The following is a 27,367-nucleotide window of genomic DNA, read 5'->3' on the forward strand; positions in this document are numbered from 1 at the left end:
AAGTCGCCAGGAGAGCAGGGTACTCCGTGCACAGAGCACAGTAGCTGAGCTGCTCCCCAGCACAGAACCCAGCCCTGGCTCTTTGGACCTGCTGCTCCCTGCCTGGAGACACACGTGGCATTCCCCGCTGCCATGCGCCGGGGGGGAGTGCCGCTGCAGCTGACGAGCGCTCAGCATGGCTGAGGTGAGGGTGTGTTAAAGTCTTGGGGCCCCCCTGCAGCGGGCTGGGGCCCTGTCTTACAATACAGCCGCTGCCAGGAGTCCCAGGCAGCCCTGAGGGTCTGTGCTGGCAGCTGGGGACAGCGAGAACATGGCAGATACGTTCCCTTTCCACAGTTCACACCCCATGATAGAGGGTGGTGCAGGATTCACTAGGATGGCTCTTCCCCACCAGACGGTGCCCTCCCAGCTGGCTACACTTGTATTAGGGCAGCACTGCACTGCAGGGAGGGTGTGGCTCCATGTGGTGGTTTATTCCTGGGCAGCTAGTGGAACATGAGTGTAAAACACTATTAGTCTGCGTGGAGAGTGTCTGTCACTCACTTTGTCCAGGTGCAAATGACAGTGCCAGGCAGGAGGGAACCAGGCCTGTCATCATTATGCTTCTGAGTCAACACTCCAATGAGATCTATAGGGCCTGCCGCACCTCCTGGCTCACGTGTACAAACTGAAATGTGTGAAAAATGCAGTGCTTTGATTGTTCCTCTCTCACCTGTCCCCTTGCAGGGTAAACTCACTGGCAGTTGGAGCTCGGTCAAGAATACTTTGTTCTTCTCTGATACCTTCCATCCACAGATCCCAGCCCCTTGGGAGGCAGCATGGCCTAGTGGCTGGGGCAGTCGGGAGAGCCGGGTTCTGATCTTGGCTCAGCTGCGAACCCCCTGTGGGATCTGGGTCCAGGCCTCTGTGTGCCTCTATTTCCCTTGAACACATTGACTGTAAACCCGTTAGAGCAGGGACCATCCTTCTTTCTCTCTCTCTCTCTCTGTGCTGTGGCCACACAACAGGGACCTGCTCAGCGTTGGAGGTCTCCAGGTGTACTGCACTGGAAAGAACAGTGAATACTACTCCAGATCCCTGTGCCAAACTCAGCCCCTGCTTTAGGGGGCTAAATTTGACCCCAAATGTCTTGTGTTGCGTTGCAGGCACATCCTGTCCTGGGAGGTTGCAGTTCTTGTGCCACTAGAGGGTGTTGAGACTGATCTGGGAATGTGAGAGCAACCTGTGGAGGGCTCATAAACACCGCAGGTTTATTGCACATTCAGATTGCTGCCCCTGAAAATACTTTCCTCCGTTCTGCGAGAGACAGAGCAACAAAGGAATCCCGAAGCCAGCAGCTTCCCACCCCAGATGGGCACTTGGGAGGAATATTACAGTGCTCTAGCCAGCCTGGGGTCAGTGTGGACCAGTGAATTGGCACTCGGGAGGCCGGACAGCCCTTTGTGACTGGGAGGACAGGGAGTAGCAGTAAAGAGTGCCGGACAGACTGCTCAGCCTCCTCTGCGCCTCCTTTGTTCTGCCCCCTACTCTGAAAGATCAGAACTTGGCTTGGTAATGCCACATCCAATAATGAAGCAGTATGCAGGGAGGCAAGGTGGTCTAGCAGTTAGATCACATAATGAGCATTGCAAATGTCTGGTGGTCTAGCTGTGTCTCTGTCACAGCCTCTTGCTGAATGACCTTGGATCAGCCTCAGTTTCCCCATCTGGGGTAATAGGAATTGCCGTCATGAAAAAGTGCTTAAAAATCTACAGCCAAATGTGATTCATACGCGCTGAGCTTTACTAGTGGTATTGATAACCTGTACATCGTACCACCCTCATGCTCATCAATCATGATGGTTTTATTCCAGCTCATTAAAACACTGCTGGTCTAAACAAACACAGAGCATTTCCACAAACACAGAAGCCTCTGACCTGGCCCAGGGCCGGCACAGATCCTCTGTGCTGACTGCACAGGAAGAAACCACAAGTTTCTTGGAGCATTACCAGGTTGCACAAAGGGCCAGATTCTGCTCTCTGTGAAATGGGAGTAAATCTGGAGCATTGCCATTCAAGGCAGTGGAGTAACTCCGGTTTACGCCAGTCTACATAAGAGCAGTTTAGTGCCAAGATTGGAGGGTCTTTGAAAATCAACCCCTTGCAAAGGCCCAGAGGAAGGTCTGGACCCCACTTAATTCGGTGAGGGCATAACATGCCTAGGCCTCGGGCTGGGCTTCGACACCAGGCCCAAGCTCACGCTGCGTGAGGATCCCTCCCCAGCTTGTCATAAATCCCAAGGCCAGAAGGGACTACTAGTCTGACCCTTTGTATGGCACAGGCCAGAGACCTGCCCCAAATCATTCCTACAGCAGAGCGATTAGAAAAACATCCAGCCTTGATTTAAAAATTGCCAGTGATGGAGAATCTGCCATGACCCTGGTAAATTGTTCCCATGTTAATTACCCTCCCTGTTAAAAAATTGCACCTTAAAAACTTCCAGTCTGAATGTGTCTAGCCTCAACTTCTAGCCAGTGGATTGTCTTAGACCTTTTTCTGCTAGACTGAAGAGTCCGTTGTTCAATATTTGCTCCCCACGTGTAGGTACTTGTAGGCTGTAATCAAGTCACTCCTTAACCTTCTCTTTGTTAAGCTTAATAGATTGAGCTCCTTGAGTCTATCACCGTAAGGTAGATTTTCAAAGCCTCTAATCAATCTCCTGGCTCTTCTCTGACCCCTTTCCAGTGTATCAACAACTTTCTTGAGTTGTGGACACCAGAACTGTGTACAGGATTCCAGCAGTGGTCGCACAAGTGCTAAACACTCTGGTAAAATAACCTCTCTGCTCCTACTTGAGATTTCCCTGTTTCTGCATCTCAGGCTCACGTTAGCTCTTTTGGCCACAGCATCGCGCTGGGGGATCATGTTCAGCTGAATATGCGTCATGACCCTGACATTTTTTTCAGAGTCCCTGCTTCACAGGAGAGAGTCCCCCATTATGGTAGCACGACCTGCATGCTCTATTCCTAGATATAGACATGCACATATGTTTATCCAAAAGAAGATAGAGAATACACTTGATCACAGTGTATAAGTATCTTCCAGGGGAGAAAATACCAGATACTAGAGACCTCGAAATCATAGAATCACAGAATATCAGGGTTGGAAGGGACCTCAGGAGGTTCTAGTCCCACCCCCTGCTCAAAGCAGGACCAATTTCCAACTAAATCATCCCAACAAGGATTTGTCAAGCCTGATCTTAATAACCTCAAGGAAGGAGATCCACCACCTCCCTAGGTAACCCATTCCAGTACTTCACCACCCTCCTAGGACAAAGTTTTTCCTAATATCCACCTAAGCCTCCCCCACTGCAACTTGACCATTGCTCCTTGTTCTGTCATCTGCTACCACTGAGAACAGTCTAGATCCATCCTCTTTGGAACCCCCTTTCAGGTAGTTGAAAGCAGCTATCAAATCCCCCTCATTTTTCTCTTCTGCAGACTAAACAATCCCAGTTCCCTCAGCCTCTCCTCATAAGTCATGTGCTCCAGCCTGCTAATCATTTTTGTTGCCCTCCGCTGGACTTTTTCCAATTTTTCCACATCCTTCTTGTGTGGGTCCCAAACTGGACACAGTACTCCAGATGAGGCCCCACCAATATTGAATAGAGGGGAATGATCACTTCCCTCGATCTGATGGCAATGCCCCTACTTATACAGCCCAAAATGCTGTTAGCCTTCTTGGCAACAAGGGCACAGTTAACTCATATCCAGTTTCTCATCCACTATAACCCCTAGGTCCTTTTCTGCAGAACTGTAGATGTCCTGGAGAAAGACAGAAGAAAAGCCAGTGGCTGGAAGGAAAAGCCAGACCATTCACATCAGAAACAAGGCCCAATGTTAAACAGTGAAGGTGACTAGCCATTGAATCAAACAACCCAGGGCAGTGGTGGGATGTCCAATTCTTGCTGGCTTCCAATCCATCCTGCAAACCTTTCTGGGGGACCTGCTTTAGCCAGACACAAGCTCTTGGGTTCAATGCAGGAGTAACTGCATGAAGTTACTGGTGTGTGATATATAGAGGAGGTCAGACTGGATGGGTTAATTATCCCTTCTGGCTTTAAACTCCATGAAAGCCTTAAATGCCTATAAGTCAGGCTAGGGCAACCCAAAAGTTCCAAAGGAGGCCAGGGCTTCAGTGTTTCAGTTAGGTTGAGTAAGAGGGCTCAGGAGCAGCCATCTAGATGTAAGGACCGTCTGGAAGAGAGAAATGAACAATAACATTTGCCATGTTCATAGAGCATAAGCAGCTGTCTAAGTGGCAGTTCTGCAGAAAAGGATCTGGGGATTACAGTGAATGAGAAGCTGGATATGAGTCAGCAGTATGGGGTGATTTGACAGCAGCCTTCAACTACCTGAAGGGGGGTTCCAAAAAGGATGGAGCTCGGCTGTTCTCAGTGGTACCAGATGACAGGACAAGGAGCAATGGTCTCAAGTTGCAGTAGGGGAGGTCTAGGTTGGGTATTAGAAAACACTATTTCACTAGGAGGGTGGTGAAGCAGTGGAATGAGTTACCTAGGGAGTTTTTAAGGCCCGGCTTGACAAAGCCCTGGCTGGAAAGACTTACTTGGTGTTGGTCCTGCTTTGATCGGGGGGTTGGACTAGATACCTCCTGAGGTCTCTTCCAACCCTGAGATTCTGTGATTTTGTATTAAGAAATCAAAAGACTGCTTGATGTACAGACACATGATTAAAACAATTGCTACCCCATATATGGCCTGGCCTGGGCTAGGGGGATTATACCCTGACCGAGAGCTGGTATAGGGGGAAGGCCTGTGAAGTTAAGGCATGGGACTGCGAGCCTGGAAGTCTGGGTTCTCTTCACAGGTCTGACTTGGGTGAGTGGGCAAGTCAGTGCCCCCCTCCATGCATTGATTTCCCCATCTGTGAAATGGGGGTGATCACCCACCTACAATCACAGGGGGTTCTCGTCTACCTGGGCTCCCTGGCCATGGCTGTGAGGTGTGTGGCGGGCAGATGATGCAGAAGGGGAGAGAAGTCGGTTTGTCAGACCTTGGCTTTGGTTGGTGAGGATGGGACAATTTCTTTGCTTTCTTGTGAAATTAGGCCAAGATGTTTACCTCATGAGCGGTGAGTGTGTGTGTGTTGGGGGTGATGTTCAGACTGTGCTGAGCACCCACCCTCCTAAAGTTAGGCCGCTTTAAGGTTTACCAAGCTCGGCTCTCTGGAAATGGAGAATCTCTAATCACCAGCCACTTCTGCATCCCCTGCTCTTACACTCAATAAATCAATCCATTGATCCATCCGCCATTTGAATAACAGCAGCAGCTGTGGGTGAGCAGCAGTTTCTAGTGGAGCCCAGGGCCTCTCGCTTTGCAAGCCTTGGTTCAAATTTCAAATGGCTGAAAAATATTTGGGATGTTATGTGAGAACCGTGCCTCAGCAGCTCGGTTTCTGCTGCGTCAGAATTCTGAGACAGCAGAAAAAGCAGCAGTTTCCAAGGCAGGGCCTTATCTGTGCTGCAGTCACTTTCCTGTTCACCAGGCTTTATTATCACCCTGCCCCAGCCGGGCAGCCTGCTAACCTGGGCGGTGTGTTTGGGGGGAGGGCATGACTCAGCAGATCGGGGAGCCAGCGTTTGCAAAGTCATGGCACGCTGCACCGACACGCTGCGCTGGGCAGAGTGGCTGGGGAAAGTGGAGCCAGCGTGCCTCCAGCCCAACCTCTTGCAAACAAAGAGCAGGAATAAATAAAATATCCCAGTGCAGAAGGAGGAGTGAGTCGTGGGCATCACTGGAACGGTCCAAACTGAGTCTCCTCAGCCAGAGGCATTAGCTCCAGAGTGACATTCTCTCCCGGTCTCTTTCTCAAAGTCTCAGGACAAGGTGACCATCTGGCTTTATGCAGGATGGAGTCTGTGGGCCAGATTCTGTGCCCAACCTCAGCTTAAGTGGGGACACAGAGATTCGCATAGTGTGGGTTCTGGGGAGAAAGGGGACCTTCTGGGATCTAGCTCTTCCCAGCAGTCAGAACTATCCTTTGGGGCCGTGGGCAGCTGGGTATAAAAGCGAGCAACCTTCAGGCCATTCCCCAGTTTCACCCAAGATCTAGAGACAACACAGATGGCTAAAATCTCCCATCCATCACAGAATCATAGAATATTAGGTCTGAAAGAGACCTCAGGAGGTATCTAGTCCAACCCCCTGCTCAAAGCAGGATCAACACCAACTAAATCATCCCAGACAGGGCTTTGTCAAGTCAGGCCTTAAAAACCTCTAAAGAAGGAGATTCTACCACTTCCCTAGGGATCCCATTCCAGTGCTTCATCACCCTCCTAGTAAAATAGTGTTTCCTAATATCCAATCTAGACCCCCCCCACTGCAACTAGAGACCATTGCTCCTTGTTCTGTCATCTGCCACCACTGAGAACAGCCGAGCTCCATCCTCTTTGGAACTCCCCTTTCAGATATTTGAAGGCTGCTATCAAATCCCCCCTCACTTTTGTCTTCTGCAGACTAAATAACCCCAGTTCCCTCAGCCTCCTCTTGTAAGTCATGTGCCCCAGGCCTCTAATCATTTTTGTTGCCCTCCGCTGGACTCTCTCCAATTTGTCCATATCCCTTCTGTAGCGAGGGGACCAAAACTGGACATAATACTCCAGGTGCCAAATAGAGGAGAATGATCATGTCCCTCGATCTGCTAGCAATGCTCCTACTAACACAGCCCAATATGCTGTTAGCCTTCTTGGCAACAAGGGCACACTGCTGACTCATATCCAGCTTCTTGTCCACTGTAATCCCCAGATCCTTTTCTGCAGAACTGCTGCTTAGCCAGTTGGTCCCCAGTCTGTATCAGACCTTCTGGAGGTGCAGCTTAGCCTGTCCAGGGGATCTAGCCCCAGAGGTTATGAAGATTTCATGTGAAGGCCTACACCCGGAGTTTAGAAAACCTGAGAGTTGGACAAGGATATTCCGAATGCTATCAGGATGAGACCCTGGGACTCCCAGTCGGTGTGATGTGCGTTTCAAGGCCAGACACCACTCTCAAATGCCTGTTCGGTGGATTGCAGAGTTTCCTTAATCAGTCAGGGCTTCCTTCTGCAAAGAAGCTGTATTCAGGAGCAGATTAAACAAAGAGATCATCGCAGATACAATCCATGGTCAGATCAATTAGCAATTAGAACCAGGGTCACACAGGCAGGGAATTGGGTTTACCCTTTGCCTTCTGAGAAACTCCAAACACAAAAGGCCAGATGCAGCCTTTCAGAGCATTGATGGAAATTGGGTCAGTGCAGTTAATGTTTGTGTTTAGAGATTAGGAGGAAACGCTAGTTCTCATTTCCACTGGGGCTGATCCAGAGTAACTCCACTGCTCTCTCTTGATGTTACTCTGGATTGACAGCAGTGTCAGTGACAGCGGCTTTGGACCCAATCTCCCAGAGGCATCGGCAGCAGTTATACATAGCCACCTAGGAATCACCAACCGGGTGAGACCAGGGGCCCTTTTACCCCACACTGTTTCTGACGGTGCCAGAGCCAGCTGCTCCAGAGCAGTAGCCAACAATCCTGCAGTAGGGAATTATGGGCTGGCTACCTGAAAAGGAAATGATTCCTGGCCCCAGGGGTTAGACGTGGGCTGGTGCTCTGAAGCGTGAAGGTATGTGGCCTAGATTCACAGAGGTACTTATCTGTTGCAATGCTGAGTGTTATAGCACCCAATCATATTGCGCCCCTTGTTAGGTGCCCAGGATCCCAGAAACCAACCCCAAAGCCCTCCCCAGACTCAGCACTGCAGCTTCCTCAGCCTCCCAGGATAGAACCCTCCCACTGGTGGACACAGCTCAGCCTGCTGTGGGGAAAGGTGGCTTTATCGAGCAAAGGGCAGCTCATGGTAGGGCCGAAGGACACTGCTCAGGAAAAGATTTAAGCTCCTGGTTCATGGGAAAGTGCCCAGAGCAGGCAGCCCGCAATTATGGGGCATTGCTCAGTGCCTGGGAGCTCTGCATCTGATAAAGGGTGCTAGACTCTCCCACAGGGAAGCCGGGCTGGGATTCAGTCTGCCTTCTCCATCATGTGCTCCTGGTGCACCTGTGCAAAGTGAGTGCCAAGTCCCAGAGCCCTGGTGCTCACTTACATCATGGCCCCTTTATGCTGCTCTGCCTTTAGGGTCTCTAATATGGACGTGTCTGGACATCACCAGTGAAAAGGGACCTCGGGGTAAATGAGCCTCAGACCCAGTCCTTCTCATCTGGTAATGTCGTACCCTCACCTTTCACTGGTGTCAGTGCTGCAAGGCCATGGTGAACGAGCCCCTTCGAGCCTACCTGTCTAGCCTTGTCCATCTGCCCTCCATTCACCACCAACAGACTAGAACCATAGAGCCACAGGGCCAGAAGGGACCACAGGGGTCCCCTAGTCTAAGCCCCTGCCAAGATGCAGGACTTGCTGTGTCTGAAGAATCCAGAGACCAGGGAAATAACAGGACTCCTTTTCCCCCTGTGCCACCCCATATCTAGACTGATGTAATACAGCTGGAATCAAGGAAGTAGGACCCCCAGGAAATGGCCCCAGCCTGCAGTGGGTAGCCTGTCTGCAGGCGAAGCTGAGCTCTGCTGGCTTGTGAAGCCCCCGAGCAAACAAACAGGCTGCGCCATGGAGTATCTCCGAGGGCTGTCGTGCATCTTGTCCCGGCACCTTTATCGAAGCAGCCAGTTAGGGCGGAATGGGGTTCGCACTCTCTGGGTGTGTAGCCCTGTCGAGCTGCTCCAGGGAGATAGGGAGGCAGCCAGGAGAAAGTGCACCCCATGGCCAAGACTTCAGGGCGTGTTCCAGGGCTCTTTGCAGCTGATAGTTTGTCTGTGTTGCTAAAGTCAGGCTGAAAGGAGGCTGCTTTGCTGTATGCCACAGACATGGCAATGACAAACGGGGCAGGAGGGATATGGGGTAAGTTGAACCAGCTGAGAATCTGGCCCGATATAGCTGCACCATGCTGAAAAGAAGAAGCCTTTCCTCAGACATGTTAGAGAAGGAAAATCCTGTCTGGGTTCCAAGCATTTTGTCATCTTAGAATCATCGAATCCTCGAATATTAGGGCTGGAAGAGACCTCAGGAGGTATTTAATCCAATCCCCTGCTCAAAGCAAAACCAACCCTAACTAAATCATCCCAGCCAGGGCTTTGTCAAGCCTGACCTTAAAAACCTCTAAGGAAGGAGATTCCACCACCTCCCTAGGTAACCCATTCCAGTGCTTCGCCAACCTCCTAGTGAAATAGTGTTTCCTAATATCCAACCTAGACCTCCCCCACTGCAACTTGAGACCATTGCTCCTTGTCCTGTCATCTGTCACCACGGAGAACAGACAAGCTCCATCCCCCCTCATTCTTCTCTTCTGCAGAATAAACAAGCCCAATTCCATCAGCCTCTCCTCATAAGTCATGTGCCCCAGCCCCTGATCATTTTTGTTGCCCTCCGCTGGACTCTCTCCAATTTGTCCACATCCCTTCTGTAGTAGGAGGATCAAAACTGGACACAGTACTCCAGGCGTGGCCTCACCAATGCCGAATAGAGGGGAATGATCAAGTCTCTCGATCTGCTGGCAATGCTCCTAGTAATACAACCCAATATGCCATTAGCCTTCTTGGCAATGCGAGCACACTGCTGACTCATATCCAGCTTCTTGTCCACTGTAATCTCCTGGTCTTTTTCTGCAGAACTGCTGCTTAGCCAGTTGGTCCCCAGGACAGCTCAGAGCTTGGCCTGAGCTAGTTTTAGTAGATTTCCAAGCACTGAAGAAAAAAACAAACAATTCAGCGGACATTTAGTTCTGCTGGTTCTCAGCCCAAAGATGAGATCGCTGGTGGAATCCCACAGGCCTGTGCCCCCTACTTGTACCTTGTCTCATCATTCCCGCTTGTGCAGAATGCAAAACGCTGTCCTAGCTGAAGAGTAAAGGCTTTTTACACCCTTTGCGTAGGTGGAAATGCCGACACAAGGTGCCAGGCAGGCGGAAATCAGCCCCACGGGTAACACAAAAGTGGCTTCATTTATTAAACCCAAAAGCTACCCCCGAGAGCACGTCCGGCTCTTTATTTAAACTTGCCGAGGGATCAGTTCTCAGCCTAGTCAGGTGTTTGACACGTTGAAGGGAATTTGAGTTAGGTCTGAGCACAGCCTGGGGAGCCCCTGTGGCCCAGGAATTCACACATGCGGTCAAGTCAGAGCTTCCGTAGGTGTTTCTCGTGGGGGCCCCGGGTTCATAGTCAGTGGGAGCTGTAGGTGAAAATCAAGCCATGTGTTTAGGTGGCTGAATAGGGGCTCAGGCCACAGTTGTCCAAGTTGAGTGCCTGAAGTTAGATACCTAAATAGAAGCAACCCAGGGCTTCTGTTGCCTTCAGTGGTAGGTAGGAGGGTGCAGGATGGGCCTGCACATTGCTCTTCTGAGGATTCATTGGTGTCTGTTCGGCCCATTGGTTATTAAGGACAGTGGCAGTTTCATAGCTCTGGTATCCCCTGGGGTGAAAACAGCCAAGCAAATGTCTCTGACGTGGGATTAGTAAAGTCCTCAGCACTCTCTGGGCTTCAGTGACAGCACGGGGCTGGCCTGGCGCTTTGAAGAACAAGGAAAAAGCATCACATGACAAGTCAGACTTTGTGCTCAAAGAATGTCGCTCCCGTGCCGTGCGTCGGTACCGACAATTGTGGGCTGTGTTCTGCTCTCAGTGGCACCTCTGCAGCCCAGCTGCCTACAGGGGGCTGGAACTGAGAGTTACATTGAGTCCCATGTGTTTTGAACTTTAACTGCAAACATTATACTTCCTCCTGCCTTATTGCTGAGCAAAAAATACGGTGTGATCAGCCTAGTGGAGAGAACAGCGGGCTTGGGGCAATGGTTGAGAACGAAACCTCTCTGCACACTTGCTGTAAGGCAGATCCAATTCAGCTCTAACTCTGCCACAGGCCTTTCACTTTTCTGTCTGTCCCCCTTCCCTGTAATCCCCCCCTCCCAACAATATAAACTGCACCCTGAACAATGCCACTTCTTTGTAATGGCACAAGTTAGTAACTAAAAAGAAAACGCCTTGGCAGCAGAAAATTAATTGAAATTGTGATTGTTCGGTGTTGCCTGTTGCTTCTCCAGTTGTGTTATTCTGTACTGGAGCAGACTGGTGTGGGACCAGCAGCAGGCTCCATTGCACACATTTTGCAGGGCTCTGCTATGAAGCCAGGGCACAGGACTGCAGCCCAGGGTGAGCTACAGCTGAGTCCTGGAACAACCACATGCAGATGTAACACGGACAGACCTTGGTCTTTGGCAGGGGGATTGAACCTGGGACCTCTGGAGCTTTGTGCATGGGCCTCTATGGCATGAGCTAAAAGCCAGCGACTTGTTAGCTAGGCAGTGGAGCACACTCGTTAATCTCTCGCTAGTGGTCTCGGTGCCACTGGCTGGGAGAACACCACACCCAGAGGTGTGCGGGTCACGCAGAGTGTGGAGACGCCTAGCACTTCTAGTCGTGCTGGTTAGCTCGGATTACCTGGCAACTGAATGAGAACAGGACATGAGCGCTGGTCTAGACAGAGCCGCAGAGCCCTGGCGGTGAGAGTGGACAGCAGATTTGATGTGAGTCTACTCTGGCTATATACACAGCTATACATGGCTGTGACATGACCTGCTGGTTCCCCCCTGGATTATCCCAGCATTACCAGTGTCACTCTGTTAAGAGGTTAAGGAGCCCGTAGAGGGACAGAGGCCTTATGTAGCTATGGAGGTATAGCCAGGTCTCCGCACACAGGTGAATTTCCTCCAGAGACAGCCATGAACAAGCTACAATCAGCCCGGCTCTAGGCACCCTTGGAAGGAAATTGTCAGCGAGGCTGCACATGTATCACTGAGCCAAGCAGCTGGACCCTGCAGGTGCCCTCTGCTCCCATCTCTACCGGGCACCCAGCAACTCACAGGTGCCCCGATTCAGGAAAGCATTTAAGTGTGTTATTACCTTCCAGCATGTGCCTTCCTCCGCCAAGGCCAGCACGGGGCCCAGTCAGGCCATCCTGCAGACATGGCTAATGGCGGTAGCCACAGGCTGTGAGCATTAGGGGTGGGGAGAAATGTGTGTGTGTAGGTCCCTGGTGCTTGTGCAGTTCTCTCCCCAGCCCTGTTTGCCAAGGTCCCCTCCGGAATGTCACCTGGCTCATGAGATGGGGAGGGGAGGAATGGTCACGTTACCAACCCAGCAATATAGACCAGAGCCTTACTGAGCAACTGGAGGATGTTACAGCTGCCCCTCATCCTTCCCTTCCCCCTCACGCCCCTCCCTTGCTGCATTTTAAGAGCATAAGAGCTGCCACACTGAGTCAGACCAGGGTCCATCTAGCTCAGAAGCCTGTCTCCAACGGTGGCCCGTACCAGGGTGTCAGGGGAACGTATCGAGCAGGGTGATCATGGACTGATCTGCCCCATCTGCCCCTCCCAGCTTTCAAAGGTCAGCAGGCTAAGACCTCCCGGAGCCCTGAGCCTCTTGGCTACCAGCCAGGTTCTTGTCTGACCGCGGTTTGAACGCTGAACAGAGTCCCCAGTCCCAGAACTGAACCAGACCCCTCCTGGAGCGAATCTTGGGCTCTGGAGCTCAGGCTCTGCGCACGACAGGACAGGAGCCGTGGCTTTGCCTGGCATGTTTTGGGGGCACTGCAGAGATTCACTGCGACAGTAATAAGAGCAATTATTATGGTTACTGATCTCCTTTGTGTGTGTATGGGAGAAGCAAATGCCTGGGAGCAGAAAGGGCATTTCTGCCCTGATTCGAACCTAAACGCCCCTCTGTCTCCCTCACCTCATATCCCTCCTAGAACTTTTAAACCCAAAGGCAGGAGAAAACGCTGTTACCTGGCAGCTTTTAACATTCAGCTTTGGGGGGGAGGGGTGATATGAAGCCCTTTAAAGTGCTGTGACAGCTCAAATTCAGGTTAGGAAAATGTCTAATAAACAATAGATTCAAATGTCTGGGCTGATCTTTGATTTCAGTTGGAGCTGGCAGCAATCACAGGATGCTAGAAATAACAAATGGAAACCCCCGGTCATGCTGTCTGGTCCCTATGGCCAGCCAAGGATGGGCTCTCACAGTGCATTGCCCAGGGTGTAGTCTAGAGTTCTTTTAGAGGGTGCGGGGTGAGGGGGGTGTATGTCCGGGGTTGTGCTGAGAAGTGCCTATATATGATTTAACTCTCTGTCTCCCAGGTCTTATAAAAAACATAGTCCTCTGAAGCCTGCAGGCCCATTTAGAGGGTTAGGAGTGTGTGTACCTCAGAGCTGGAAAACTCCAGCAAGCTCTGGCCAGCGGTTTGGTAGATTTATCTGCAATGTGCAGCCGCGGCTCCTAGCGAGTTATCAGCCCAATGGGACGGGGCTGAGCTGTTCTCTGAAAGGGGCCTCTTGAGCCGGCTCATGGGGCCCAAATAAAATGGAGGGGTCCCTGTGCCAGCCTCTTTGTTAGGAATGTAAGTCAGACACCAGGTGAAATAGGTTCCAGTCTCAGCAGCTCTGCTGAGCTCAGTGGAGCTAGGTCAATTTGTGCCAGAGGAGGGTCTGGGCCAGTGTTTTTAAATGTAGCCCCCAAAATACCTCTATGAAGAGCCAGATCCTGAGGTCTTCACTGGGCACCATATTCAGCACTCGTTGACTCTGGGATAAAGCCGGAGAAACACCACAAACACCCTGGGAATCAGCCTGGCAGCAGAAGGCCACCTGAAATTTTCACTCTCCCCTAAAAATACATTGTACCACTCAAAATCATGGGCCTGACCCTCTCCTCCCCTGGGCCGTCACTTGCACCTTTGTCCCATGTGTGCAAAATGTGATCACGCTGGTCTGTCTGGATTTTGTGCCCCATTCTCACTACACATGGTGTAAGGGAATGGAGACCCCAGCCCTGTATTGGAAACTGTCAATGGGCCAGATTCTCTGCTGGTGTGAACAGGCACTTCGCCATTGATGTCACCAGCACCCATTGACCCTGCAGGGGAGCCGACACCAGGCCTTTCTCTCTGCCAGAGGATCAGGGCCAGTCACATGTGTGTGCTGCTAGTATGGCACACAATCAACTCCTTAAAAGCAACAAAGAGTCCTGTAGCACCTTATAGACTAACAGATGTATTGGAGCATGAAGTGGGTATTCACCCACGAAAGCTCATGCTCCAATACGTCTGTTAGTCTATAAGGTGCCACAGGACTCTTTGCTGCTTTTACAGGTCCAGACTAACACGGCTGCCCCTCTGATAATCAACCCCGTGAAACCTGCTCCAGGGGCGAACGCATCCCTTAGCCAACTCCCTGCCAGCAGCATCCCATGTACAATACCCACCCGCAGACTTTCCACAGGGTCAGTGCTGGCCCCCTGGGATTTGCCCTAATGCACCTAGGGCCAGGTCCTTCACTGGGCCCTTTTGAGCGGCACTTCAGAGGTGTGTGGGGTTTGGGTCACCCCTCTGGGCAGGGGCGACTTTGCCCCCAATTTACAGGTCCTGTCTGGCACTGTCTGCAGGGGTCAATATCCCCTGTGGACAGGGCCCAAGGGTGCGGGTGGGCATGTGTGCTGAAGGCAGGAGAGTCACACAGCTTGAATTTAGTGTGTCCATTGAGCTAGCCCTGGGACCCAGACTCAGCAGATCCCTCCCGCACACAGAGTGGCCTCTCCCCAGCCAGCGCAGACCCCACCCCAGGGCTGACCAATGACCATGTCCACAGAGAGGGGGAGGAGCAGAGGCTGGAGGATAAAGGCCCCGCTGGGGGTCTGCCCCTCAGCAAAAGTTTTCTCCTTCAACTGCATCTGCAAAGGACCCCTCGCTCGTCACCATGGTGCACTGGACAGCCGAAGAGAAGCAGCTCATTACCAGCCTGTGGGGCAAGGTCAACGTGGAGGAATGCGGTGGCGAAGCCCTGGCCAGGTAGGCCAAGCCCCATGGCATCTGCCCCACTGTCCCCTCCCTTCCCAGGCTGGCAAACCTGCTGCTTTTGCAGGGAGGCTGCAGTAACCCTGTGTCTGTCTCTGCTCCTGTCTCCCTCTCTCTAGGCTGCTGATCGTCTACCCCTGGACCCAGAGGTTTTTCTCTGCCTTTGGGAACCTCTCCAGCCCCACCGCCATCATTGGCAACCCCAAGGTCCGTGCCCACGGCAAGAAGGTGCTGACCTCCTTTGGGGACGCTGTGAAGAACCTGGACAACATCAAGGCCACGTACGCCAAACTGAGCGAGCTGCACTGCAACAAGCTGCACGTGGATCCCGAGAACTTCCGGGTGAGTCGGGCTCTGGGTCCCCCTCTTCGATCCCCCAGGATAGGGCAGGGCTGAGTGGGGTTCTCCCTTTGGGGCATGGAGGAGGCCACCAGTGAGCAAGCTCCCAAAGGGGCACTGGGCCACAGGTGAGAGAGAGAAAGTGACGCTGTATAATTCTGAAGATGGCAGGATCCAGTAATGCAGGTGGAAATCTGCTGAGACCGCCTGGGCCCAGGATCCAGTGTCAGGAGGGATGCAGAGAGGGAGTGGCGTGCTGTGAAGAGGGGAGAGAGGCGTGATATGGGTGTAGTCCAAGGGAAGTGAATGGGGGGGCTAGGGGGAGGGATCTGTGGGGAGAAGGGTACCCTCGGACGGACCAGCCCCTTTGGTGGGTGCTAAGTGGGATGTCCAGGAAGTGAAAGTGCTGCTCCCCCATGATGATCCCAGCCCCACAGCACTGTGTGCACAACCCCCCTTCCCACCCCTTTGGGCAGAGGGCTGATGGGAGGGAGGAGGGAAGGTGCTAAGGGCCAGCAGGAGGAAACCACGGGGCAGGCCAGGAGCGAAGCTAGAGAGGCGCTAGAGAGGGGAGATCACCAGGTGACATTAGAAAGGTGGAAAGACGCCAGCGACAGATGGATACAGCATAGAGGGCAAGGGGTGGAGGGGTCAGGGGAGCAACGGGGACCGGAGGGAGGTGGTAGGAGCAAGGGGAAGGATGGCAAGGGGTGGGGGCCAGAAGAGGGGAAGGTTTTGTGGAAGAGGAAAGGGGTCCGAGCCAGGGAGGAGAGAGCTGGTCAGAGTGACATTCCCCTGCTGCAGGGCACACCCCGTAGGTCCCACTCAAGCCCTATTGTGAGGATTTAAGTAGCATATAGGCCTTGTGCTGGCCTGGCCCTGCAATCAGGGGTTTGGGGGGCTGGGAGGGGGGTCACCCCACAGGAATAGAGGAGAAGACGCTAGGAGTTAAGGTCAGAAAGACACAGAAGGGAGAGAGCAGGAGCTAGGGGAGGCAAAGAGAGCAGAACACATGGATGAAACAAGTTCTGGGTTGGGGAGAAAGTTTTCTGGCAGTGCCATTGCAGATAAAATCTCAGAGCCCGAAACTCCATCACCCTTTCATCAATCCACCACCCTCTCTCTCTCTCGCGCCCCCCACCATGTATCTCCCTATATCCTTCCCTGACCACCATGGTCGCTGAGCAGCAGCCCTTAGTGGCTAGAGAGAAGTGGAGGGGTTCAGAACCCCACTGACCAGGGCAAGATTTTCCTCTTTCTCCCCTGCAGCTCCTGGGTGACATCCTCATCATCGTCCTGGCCACCCACTTCAAGAGGGAGTTCACCCCTGCCTGCCAGGGCTGCCTGGCAGAAGCTGGTGCGCGTGGTGGCCCACGCACTCTCGTACAAGTACCGCTGAGCCCTTGGCAGGGACCCTGCTCCTTTCCAGGCGCACCCGTGTGCGTGGAAATGCCCTTTGGGTACCAATGGCTGTAACAGTCGAATAAACCCGTCCACTGCAGTTGCTCATGGTCCGTGTGTCTGTGCTCATGGTGCGGGATCCTGGGGGATGGAGGCTGGGAGATTTTATAAATGGGAAAGAGTTTAGCTCAGTTGCTGGTTTGTCTTTCTTGTTCTCTAAAGAGTGCTGCTTCTGGGATTTCCTGGCATTCCAGCTATTACGTTGTCATACCAGAAACCTCTGAACTGGCTGTAAAATGGAGTTGTCGCTCTCTGGACAGCTCTAGTCACCTGTAACTTCTTAAAAAACGTCCATTTCTAGATTTATCCAGTCGACCCTCATGTACCATTCCCAGTTCCTCGCCCTTTGTCTGTTCCTTTGCCTCTTTGGATTCCAAGCCAGCAAACACATCCACTCACAATTAGATCTGGGCACCTGGTCTTGAAGGCTGTGGATGTGTGAGTCCCTGATTCGTTCCCTCCCTCCCTGGGCCACGGGGAAAACAGGATGGTTTGCATTTCCCTCAACAACTGATAACACTTGCAGCTCTGCACTAAGACAATGACTATAATTCTCATGCTTCAGGGTTTCAGCCTGTCACCTGAAGAGGTCAGGAAGGAGTCTTCTCCCCTTCCCCCATACTCTGTTTGCCAGATACATTTCGGGGGGAGATTCCCATCTCTGAAGCATCAGAGATCAGCCACAGCTGGACGGGGTGGACCAGTGATCTGAGGTGGCCTGGAAAATCCTTTCTAGATGCCTGGCTGGTGGGTCTGGCTCATCTGCTCAGGGGCCAACTGATGCCAGATTTGGGGTCAAGAAGGAATTTTCACCTAGGTCATTTTGGCAGGGACCTTGGGGAAGAGATTTTGCCAAAGGCCTGGGGAACAGGGTGACCTGCTGAGATCATCTCAGTATCGCTCATCCAATCAATTCACTGCCATTATAGGAGGCCTCGGGCATTGGGGGGTTCCTTGGTCCATCCTGTTCTCTGTTTGGGGCACACTACAGTGAGGGTCTGAAATGCTTTAATCTAGCCCAAGTCACTGGGCTCAGTAGAGAAGTAATGGTGGAATTCTCTATGTGTGCAGGGTGATCTCCTGGTCCCGTCTGGCCGTAAGCCCTGCGACACTATGAAACCCACCTCCTGGTGAGAGCCGGTGCCAGGCACATGTGTCACGTTACACAGCTGTGTCTGCATCCACAGGTTCGGACCTTCAGGGCTCTGCCCTGCGCTGAGGTGCACCAGCACAGGGTGGGCTGTCCCCGTGGGATGGCTGCTTCCTTTACCGGTGCACGGTGTCCTGCACCTTTCGGGTGCTAAACATAAGGACTAAACCCCCACATGAATACAGACGCCATTCCCTCCAATAGGGAACTGTGGGCCAGATGATCCCAATGGGCCTCTCTGCCGGGAAATTGACGGCTGGGATTGTGGGTTGTGCCTGGCTTTCAGCCACCGTTGTGCCCATGGGACTCCGAGGTGGTAATAGACTGAGGTGATCCCTCATCTGGAATATCTAAGGCCCTCCAGGGAGTTCTACATTACGCCAGCCCTCGCCGGGGGGTCTCTGAGCAGCTGTGCAGCCCAGAGTGGCTATAGCAGCCCCTGACTCTAACCTCCTTCTGCACTGGAGGTGGCAGGAGGCCTGGCTGTCCCTGGGTAGGGCTGGGGATTTTACAGCCCCTGAATACGACTGGAGGGACATACGGGGGTTGCAGCAAACGGGACAGTCTCTCCCTCTGAATCACAGAGCTGGAAGGCAAACAGCCAAAGGACTTCCGCTTGGGCAGTTTATGACAAATGCTCCCCTCCCCCACTTCCCACTGACCAGGCTGAGAGACAGACCTGGCACTGACATGCCAGAATCACGAGTCAGGCCCTCCAAAGTTACAGGATTGGCTTCGAAATCACAAGATTTTAAAAATCTCTTTGGATTCTTTCCCTTTGCCTTCAGGGGCTTGGCGGTCTCCAGATTTTCTCTGTAACAGGGCCAGGCTGGGAATTTCTCATTTTTCTTTTAAATAAAATTTGAAATGTTCAATACCTCCCGTCCCCATCGCCCAAAATGATGCTGGGAGCTGGGGCTTGAAGAAAAACACCAAAAATCAACAAACTGGGCAATAAAATGAAGAGACTCAGCAACCCCAGTCCAGCACCCCTGCTTCACACCTCACAGCTGGTCTGCGTTTTGAGGGATGTCCAGTTCCCCTACATGCCACACAAGTCTGGCATCTTGCCTCAGTTTCCCTGCTCTTACCAATCCCTTCCAGCCTTACCCGCGAAGCAGGAACGCAGGACTGAGGGAACACAGGGTGCTCCCAGTCAGAATGGTCGTTGGCACAGAGCGGAAGGCTGCACTCATGGGGGAAGGTGCTGGCCTGGCCTCAGCTCTAACCAGGACCTTGGGCAGCCCATTTCATCTCGCTGGGCCTTAGAGCTTCCTCTGCAAATTGTGCATCTTTTCTCCCCCTCCTGGTCCCGCCTAGCTAGAGGTCAAGCTCCTTGGAGCAGGGGCCGTTGCCCGGCCTGGTCTGTGTCAGTTAGACGAGCAAAAGAATCGTGCTCCAACCAACAGAGTTGTAGACACATTGAGGCTGGTGAAAGAGCGCTTTCCCCTGGGGTAGCTTGTTTTGTGTGGGGAAGTGGCACAAGCAATGCTGGCTAAGGTTTTCTTTGGCCGGTATAAGCTGTGTCTCTATTGGGGGGGTTGCCGATGCAGCCAGACCAGGGGGGCTCTACTGGCAAAGGCTTTCTAGTGCAGATAAGGCCTTGCTCTACCTCTGGACAGGGGCTGGCTCAGCCCTGCTCTTGGCTGTGGGCCCTAGTAGCCAATGTAATACACATAATTAACATGCTCCTCATTAGGGGCGCTGGCAGCAGCGCTGCTGAGAAGGATCTGGGAGTCGGGGTGGATCACAATGTCAACAGGAGCCAGCAATGCGATGCTGCTGCAAACAAAGCAAATGCAATGTTAGGTTGCACTGACAGAGGCATAACATGCAAGTCACGGGAGGTGACAGGACCGCTCTACTCCTGCCTTCAGCGGCCACAGAGATCGGTCCCCTTTAGAACAAGCTGAAAACTGTTATCCTGTCCCCCCTCAGCCCTCTCTTTTCCAAGCTAAACAGGGCCAGTTCTTTCAACCTTTCCGCATGGGTCAGGTTTTCCAAACTTCTGAGCAGTTTTGTTGCTCTCCTCTGGACTCTCTCCAATGGTCCCCATTTTCTCTAAAGCGTGGGGCCCACAGTAGGACACAGCATGCAGCCGAAGCCTCCCAATTATCTGCCTTGGCCTACAGGCAACACTCTTGTTAATCCACCCCAGAATGAGATTTGCCTTTTTTCGCAACAGCATCACGCTGTTAACTCGTTTAATTTGTGATCCACTATAGCCCCAGATCATTTTCAGCAGAACGACCACCTAGCCCAGAGGTGGGTAAACTACAGCCCATGGGTCTAGGGTGACCAGACGTCCCAATAAAATCGAGATCATCACGATATTCAGTCATTTGTCCTGCGTCCCAACAGATGTGTGGCCGGGACACCATTTGTCCTGATATTCTGGCTTGGGGCTTTTTTTTTTTTTTTTTTTGCTTTGGTGGAGCTCCAGCTCGGCTTTTTTGTTGTTGTTGTTTTGGCAGCTCTCCAGACCTGCCCCCAATGTGTCCCGATATTTTGTTCGTGTCATCTGGTCACCCTACTTGGGCCACATCCGACCTGCAGGACCCTCCTGACTGACCCCTGAGCTCCTGCCCCGGGAGGCTCACCCCCGGCCCCTCCCCTGCTGCCTCCTCTCCCTCGCAGCCTCAGCTCACTCACTCCACCGCTGGTGTAATGCTCTGGGTGGCAGGGCTGCGAGCTCCTGGGGCAGGGCAGCTGCAGAGCCCGGCCTGCCCCGGTGTCTGTGCTGCGCTCTCCACTCTCTTAGCCAAGTCATTTATGAAATGTGGAACAGCACCGGATCCACGACTGACCCTGGCAGGACCTCACTGGATACGCCCTCCCAGCTGGATAACGAAGCAGTGACAACAATTCTTTGAGTACAGTATCCAATGGGTTGTGCACCCACCATACAGTAATGCCATGTGACCGCACAGCCCTAGCTGGCGTAGGAGAAAGTCATGTAAGAGTGTTTCAAAAGCCTCACCGTAATTGAGGTCTCTATTGCTTCCCCCCAGCCACGAGACCAGTTACTAAGGGGCCAGTTGAAAGACCCCTGCCCGTTCCCTCCAGCATATGTGGGGGTGGGAGGGGTGATGTTAATTGCCACAGCTCGCCGCCCCGGGGTTCGGAAGTACAGTTGGTGCCCTGCCCGAGGATATCTGCACACACGCTTCCCCGCAAAGGGCTACAGAAGAAGGTTAGGTCACAGGTGCATTTTGGGATTCAGACTACATCTGGTTCCAGTTCCTGGCTCTGGCCTGTAGTGCAGGCTCTCCCGAGTTCCAATTCCAACTCTGACACACTCTCCCACTGTGGACTTGTGCAACTCCCGTCCCTGCTCTGTGCCTCAGTTTCCCCAATAGTACAGAGGGGTGAAGGATTCTGACCTGCCTTACAGGCAGGAGAGGGTTAAGAAATGTGGCTTGGAGGAGGCCTATTGTGCCGCTGCCTTAAGTGACTAACTTACTATGCCATTAGCAACACAGACTGACACAAACACACAGCCCCTGCACCTCACGTGCCCGCTGACTCCCCAGACAGATCCAGGTTCCCGTTCTCAGGTCCTGATAACGCACCAGTCTGGGGCTCTGGAGAGAGGCCTCAAGTTCTGCTGCGGAATCCTGGGCAAGTCATTCAGATACCAGGCCTGGATTTCCCACCAGTTCAATGTTCAGTTCCCACCGACACCGCCCAGCTGCCTCCTTCTCTGGAGAAGCAGCCGTTTCTGCAGGGACGGTGCTTAACCTTGGGCCTGTCTCTGCTCATGTCTCCCCACCTAGGCCGCTCAACATCTACCCCTAGGCCCAGAGGTTTTTGACTTCCTTCAGGACCTGCTCCAGCCCTACCGCCAGCCGGCACAAAGGTGCTCAGTTCCCGTATCTATGCCAATGCGGGATGAACAATGTAACCATGAGAGATGGCTCAGGGGAACTTCCAAAGACAGGCTGCCGTGCCACCCATGAAAGGGGTCAGGGGCAGTGCCAGGGGATGCAGAAGGAATCTGTGGGGACAGGGGTGCCGACAGGCTGACTGTAAGAACCTGCAGCATGGCAAGGCCGGTGGAGGGAGTTGAAAGAGTGGGAGAAATCATGAGTGGAGGAGGAAAGGCGGCAGGAGAGGAAGGGATAGGTGAGAGCAAGGGCCAGGAGGTGGTTAAATGCCAGTGCGGCGAAAGAGGAGGGGGATGAAAAATGAAAGCCAATGCTGGCGAAGGAAGAAGCAAGGAGGGACTCACGCAGCCAGCGCTGGAGAGGGAAGGACAGCAGAGGCCCCAAAGGAGAAGTGAGTGGGATCCGAGGCAGAGAGCTAAAGGGAACTGAGGAATTTCAGGATCCCGGTGAGCGCCCCACAGGAAGGGTGATGGCAGACCACAGGGCTGTGAGAAAACCATTGCCAGCATCCACCGAATACTTGGATAACTAGAGGCTAATTCTTGTGCTGGCTCTGGGGCAGGGGGAGTTACCATTCTCCTGAACAAGTCTAGAAGGTGCTTGAGCCCTTGTGTGATTTTTACCTTTCCCCGCCTGGGAGGGAGGGCGAAGTTAAGGAGACAGAGAGGGATTTAAAGGCAGGGGGAGGGGGGTATTTTCAGCTTTCTCCCTTCCAGCTCCCGGCTGACTCCTCATCATCACCCTGATGGTGTTAGCTCCTGTGTGCCAGGCAGCCTGGTGAAAGCTGGTCCGTGTGGTGACCCACAAGTGCTACTAAACAATCCGCAGGGAGGGACCCACGGGAGGACAACAGCCTGCACCTGCCCGGCACAGCTCCCTGCGGGAAATAACATTGGCCAAACAGTCAAATAAAAACCATCCCCTGCAGTCCCCCTGCTGTCCCCTAGTCTGTGTGTGCTGTGGCGCTTAGGGCCCGGGCAGGGGCAGGCACAGGGGTGCTTAGACATTTCATAACCAGGAAATGGGTTAGCTCCTGGCTTCTTTTCTAAAGGCTGTGGGAAATGAGAATTCCCTGCACTCTGATAGGCAAACATCCAGCGCAACGTTACCAGGGAGTAGTCAGGCCTGACACAACTAAACACACAGAGAAATACACCAGCACACACACAGAAATACACACACACACACAGAGAAATACACACACACAGAAATATACACACAGAGAAGTACACACACAGAAATTCTCTCTCTCTCTCTCTCACACGCACACGGAAATACACACACAGAAAAATACATACACAAAGAGCCACACACAGAAATACACATACAGAAATACACTCTCTCTCTCACACACACACACATACACTCTGTCTCTCACACACACAGGGAGATACACACACACAGAAATACACACACACAAAGAGAAATATTCTCTCTCTCTCTCTCTCACACACACACACACATACACTCTGTCTCTCACACACACAGGGAGATACACACACAGAGAAATACACACACACAAAGAGAAATATTCTCTCTCTCTCACACACACACACACACACACAGAGAATACACTCTCTCTCACACACACAGAAATACTCTCTCTCTCTCACACACACACACACACACACACACACTGAGATGTTTTAATGAGACAGTGCATAAGACCACACAGGTGTCATGCTGCAAGACTCTGCTGCTGCTTCCGCAGGCACCAGGGGGCTGTTCTCCTGTGTAAAGTTACTCGCAGGCATGAGTGTTGGGGGGAGCAGGCCCTGCAACTGGGAGGGGAACGCTCCTTCTTTCATGTATGCCCCAGCGTGGTCAGCTGGAGAAAGACATCACTGAATGTTCAATTTACTACCCACGAAAACACCTGGGGGAAGTTCACTGCACCCACCCGTGACAGATACCCCCTCCCCCTCGCCCCTGCAGATGCCTGCCTGCTAACATAGCGCAGAGACAGGCAACGGGGCAATCGCCAGTCCGCAGCCCCCCTCTCAGCGCTTGCTAGGCCATGGTAAGGGGGGACGGGGCAGTGTCCGTACCCCTGTATTATGCACACTCTTCTCTGCTCCGACGCAGACACACAGTAATCTAGCGAAGGGACAGAGGACCTGGCCCAAAAGCAGGCCCTGAAAGTAGCTGCACATGTTTAAATAAGTGAATCACAATGGATCCTGTGCTGCCATCTCCCCAGAGAGCCTGGTCCCTGCCTGGGCTGCCCCACAGCCCAGCCTCTTCTTCGGAGCCTAACCTAAAGAGCAGGGCAGCCACAGGAGAGATTCCTATTGACTCTCGCTGGCTCTGGATCAGCTCACAGTTACTGTGTCTCGGGCGACCCAAGGCCCATGTCTGGGGCTGGATGGAGGTGGAGGCAGACGCAGCCCACAGCTGGGTGCCTAGTTTAACACAAGCATGTCCGCCCTGTGTCCTGCCCTGTCAATGGTAGCACACAAGGGCATTGTCCTGCTCTCCAAAGCTCTTTACCAGTGTGGCCGGGGCCACCCAGAGCCGGGATCTCACTGCATGGCCCCTGAACAGCTCAGCTCCAGAGGTCAGATCCAGGTCCCATTGAGCAGGCCCCGGGACCAGAGCAGCCCTGCCCCTGGCTGTGGAGAGACAGGGTTGTTTTCAGTTCTGCTACAGACTTTCTGGGTAGCCTTGGCCATGTTCCTTCCCCTCCCTGTGCAATGGAAGTGCCGATCCTTCCTGTCTCCCACCCTTCATTTGTGTTTAGAGTACAGGGCCTGCTCTGCCCTGCCTAGCAGGAGGGGCTCGCTCCTACTCTGCCTGGCAGGACAGGCCCCGGGACTGGGCAATAAATCATAACTCCTCTGACTGGCGATGATGCTAATATGAGAGTGAGGTGTGCCCAGAGCCAACTGGGTTCAAATCAAGGGGGAAAGCAAACATTTTCATCCAGCCTTCCCCCAGGACTTGTTGCTCAGGGTGAGCCTTCCTTCGAGGGGGTGAGCAGGGCAAGTGTGTTCCTTTGGTCTCGGCCTAGACCTCTGCACCACTCTTTGGCAGCTGGGTATGGGAGCTGCCTGGCTGTAGCCGGGAGAACAGAAGGAAAGGGGCCTGAGCTCTCCAGTTGCGTTATCCCTGGGCACTTTGCCCTGCAGACCACACCCCGACACACAGTGCCTCCTCCTCCAGGCTGCCCAGGCAGCCTTGGCCCCGGGCCCAGCCAATGACCCTGTGGGCTAAGATGAGGAGGAGCCTTGGTTAGGGTATAAAAGTCCCCGAAGGGGACTCCAGCTCAGCTACTGATTCCTCACCCAGCTGACGTGCCAAGCAGAACCACTCTCGCCACCATGGTGAACTGGACAGCTGACGAGAAGCATTACATTACCAGCCTGTGGGCCAAGGTCAATGTGGAGGAATGCGGTGGTGAATCCCTGGCCAGGTAGGCTGAGCCCCATGGCAACTGCATGGTTGCTTCCTGGGCAGGAGAAGCCGCTGCTTCTGCAGGGAGGCTGTGCTAACCTGGTGCCTGTCTCTGCTTGTGTCTCCCTCTCTCTAGGCTGCTGATCGTCTACCCCTGGACCCAGAGGTTTTTCTCTTCCTTTGGGAACCTCTCCAGCGCCAGCGCCATCCTCCACAACGCCAAGGTCCTTGCCCATGGTAAGAAGGTGCTGACTTCGTTTGGGGACGCTGTGAAGAACCTGGATCACATCAAGCAAACCTTTGCGCAGCTGAGCGAGTTGCACTGCGAGAAGCTGCATGTGGATCCTGAGAACTTCAAGGTGAGTCCGGCTCTGCGCTGACCCCTTTTCCTAGCCCCCTTTCCATCCCCGGAGCATGGCCAGCAGGAGCAACTGTGGCCATCCTTGGTTCTGGGTCAGCCACTTGCAGGCAAGCTCCCAGGAGAGCAGGGTCAAAGGTGGCCTCCTGGGCAGTGGTGTCAGCAGCTCCATACCATCCAGGGAAGTGACACCAGGCTTGGATGATCAAGATCTTCACCAAGGAGGGGTCAAGGGGAAACTCTGAGTCATCTCAGGTTCAGGGACCTCTGTGACAAATCCATGGATGCCACCTGCGGGAGGGGACTAAACGTGAGAGGGACTCAGATTGGGAGGGGAAAGTTCTGAGTGGGGGAAACGTAGAGAGGTCAGCAGGTGAGGGGACGCTCCCGTGGGAGGGAAATCTCTGTGGTCAGAGCGTGCGCAGCCTGCCTGGATCCTTGCTGGGTGGAGTATCCGCGGTGGGTGAGAACTGCTGTGTCATCATGCTACCAGGGCTCTGCCCGGCTCCCTACTTAGCACTTCTCCTACGGGCAGGAGGTTCACGTGTGTTGGGGGAGCGGCAGCAAAAGCCTGAAGGGACGGGGTGAGGAAACCAAGAGGTGGGAAGGAGAAAGACGAGGGGTCATGAAGCAAACAGTATAGGAGGGGGAAGAAGTCAAACTGTGTTAATGGGTTCGAGGTGCAGGCAGGCGACTGGAGGAAAAGGAGGCGTGGAGGCAGGAGGGGAAGGGAAAGGCAGCGAGGGATGGTGAGGAGGTGGATAAAGTAAGGGTAGCCGGGAGGAAGGGGAAGGAAAAATGAAAGCAGCTATGGGAACAGGAGGGGGTCTGAGCCAGGGGATGTCAGGAAAGAGACCATCCGTCTGGAGGAGACAGAAGGACAGTGTAGGAGTCAGAAACAGGAGAGATGCAAGAGGAAAGAAGAGTGAGATTTGGGGAAGAGACAACCCAGGCATGTCGGTGAGTGGCAGGAGCTTTCTGGGGTGAGGTGCATTTTGGGGCAAGCTTTGGTCTCTGGTAGCACAAATCCCCACTTCCCTGAATCCTGATATTGCAGTAACTGAGGGCTTGCTGTTTGGCTTTGTGCTCTGGGGTGCGTGTGGGAGGTGAGCCTCCTGGCTCAGCAGGCATCCTGAGGCTAAGAACCTCATGGAGCATTTTGGAAGGTGCCAGGTGCCCAGTTTCATGTCATTCTGCAGAGACACGCAGGCTCCTCTGAGCAAAGAAGAGCAGTGAGAAATTCCACTGGCCGAAACACCCGAGCGCCAGAGTCCCCCTGGGGTTTGTAACACCAGCGAAAGAGGATGATCATGCTGGGATGAGGCCAACGTGATGCTCAGGCCAACAGTCCATATACTCTATATAGGGCCCTAGGAGTGCCCTTGAGCTACAAAACCAGGTTGCTGGTTAATGGGATCTCCTGGGAGGGCGGGAGGCAAGTGAGTTTATATTGCAGGGTTGAAGGGAGCACAGTCTCCGGCTAGCTTTACAAACCCCCGGAACAGAGAGGGGTGGGAGTTCAGAGCGGTGCTGACCCGGAGGTTATCTTCTCCCTTCTCCTGCAGCTCCTGGGCAATATCCTCATCATCGTCCTGGCCACCCACTTCCCGAAGGAGTTCACCCCTGCCTGTCAGGCCGCCTGGCAAAAGCTAGTCAGTGCAGTGGCCCATGCTCTGGCCCTCGGGTACCACTGAATCCTCTGGAGGGACCCACCAGCAGGAGGTCTCCAGCTACCTCCCAGGCTCCTCTGCACCTATGGGAATCCGCTCCTGAGAGTGACAGGCTATAACACCCAAATAAAAACCTTCTGCTGAAGCCTCCTTGAGTCCCTGTGTC

General features: G+C 53.3%; 2 protein-coding genes across 15 annotated transcripts in view; both read left to right on the forward strand.

The window, feature by feature from the left end:
- Positions 1–27,367, forward strand: part of LOC127034480 (hemoglobin subunit beta) — a 121,724-nt gene that overhangs the window by 89,475 nt on the left and 4,882 nt on the right. For 2 of the 14 annotated variants that reach the window (XM_050923465.1, XM_050923398.1), the window contains exons 2-5: positions 11,397–11,617; positions 14,795–14,937; positions 15,063–15,285; positions 16,552–16,767. The exons of 7 other annotated variants lie outside the window; for them this stretch is intronic. In XM_050923465.1, the coding sequence (XP_050779422.1) occupies positions 11,543–11,617; positions 14,795–14,937; positions 15,063–15,285; positions 16,552–16,758 (648 nt within the window). In that variant the 5' untranslated portion in view covers positions 11,397–11,542 and the 3' untranslated portion in view covers positions 16,759–16,767. Of the gene's footprint in view, positions 1–8,875; positions 9,110–11,396; positions 11,618–13,267; positions 13,492–14,794; positions 14,938–15,062; positions 15,286–16,551; positions 16,768–27,367 lie in introns of those variants that run through there. 5 more of the 14 variants (XM_050923901.1, XM_050924312.1, XM_050924068.1 and 2 more) reach the window with 4 other exon arrangements.
- On the forward strand, positions 25,037–27,346 carry LOC127036180 (hemoglobin subunit beta). Its single transcript, XM_050926904.1, has 3 exons — positions 25,037–25,192; positions 25,310–25,532; positions 27,097–27,346. Exons 1-3 carry the CDS (start codon positions 25,101–25,103, stop codon positions 27,223–27,225), a joined length of 444 nt encoding a protein of 147 aa, XP_050782861.1. The 5' UTR covers positions 25,037–25,100; the 3' UTR covers positions 27,226–27,346.

The sequence above is a fragment of the Gopherus flavomarginatus genome, chromosome 1 (assembly GCF_025201925.1).
Source record: "Gopherus flavomarginatus isolate rGopFla2 chromosome 1, rGopFla2.mat.asm, whole genome shotgun sequence".
NCBI classification, from domain to species: Eukaryota; Metazoa; Chordata; order Testudines; family Testudinidae; genus Gopherus; species Gopherus flavomarginatus.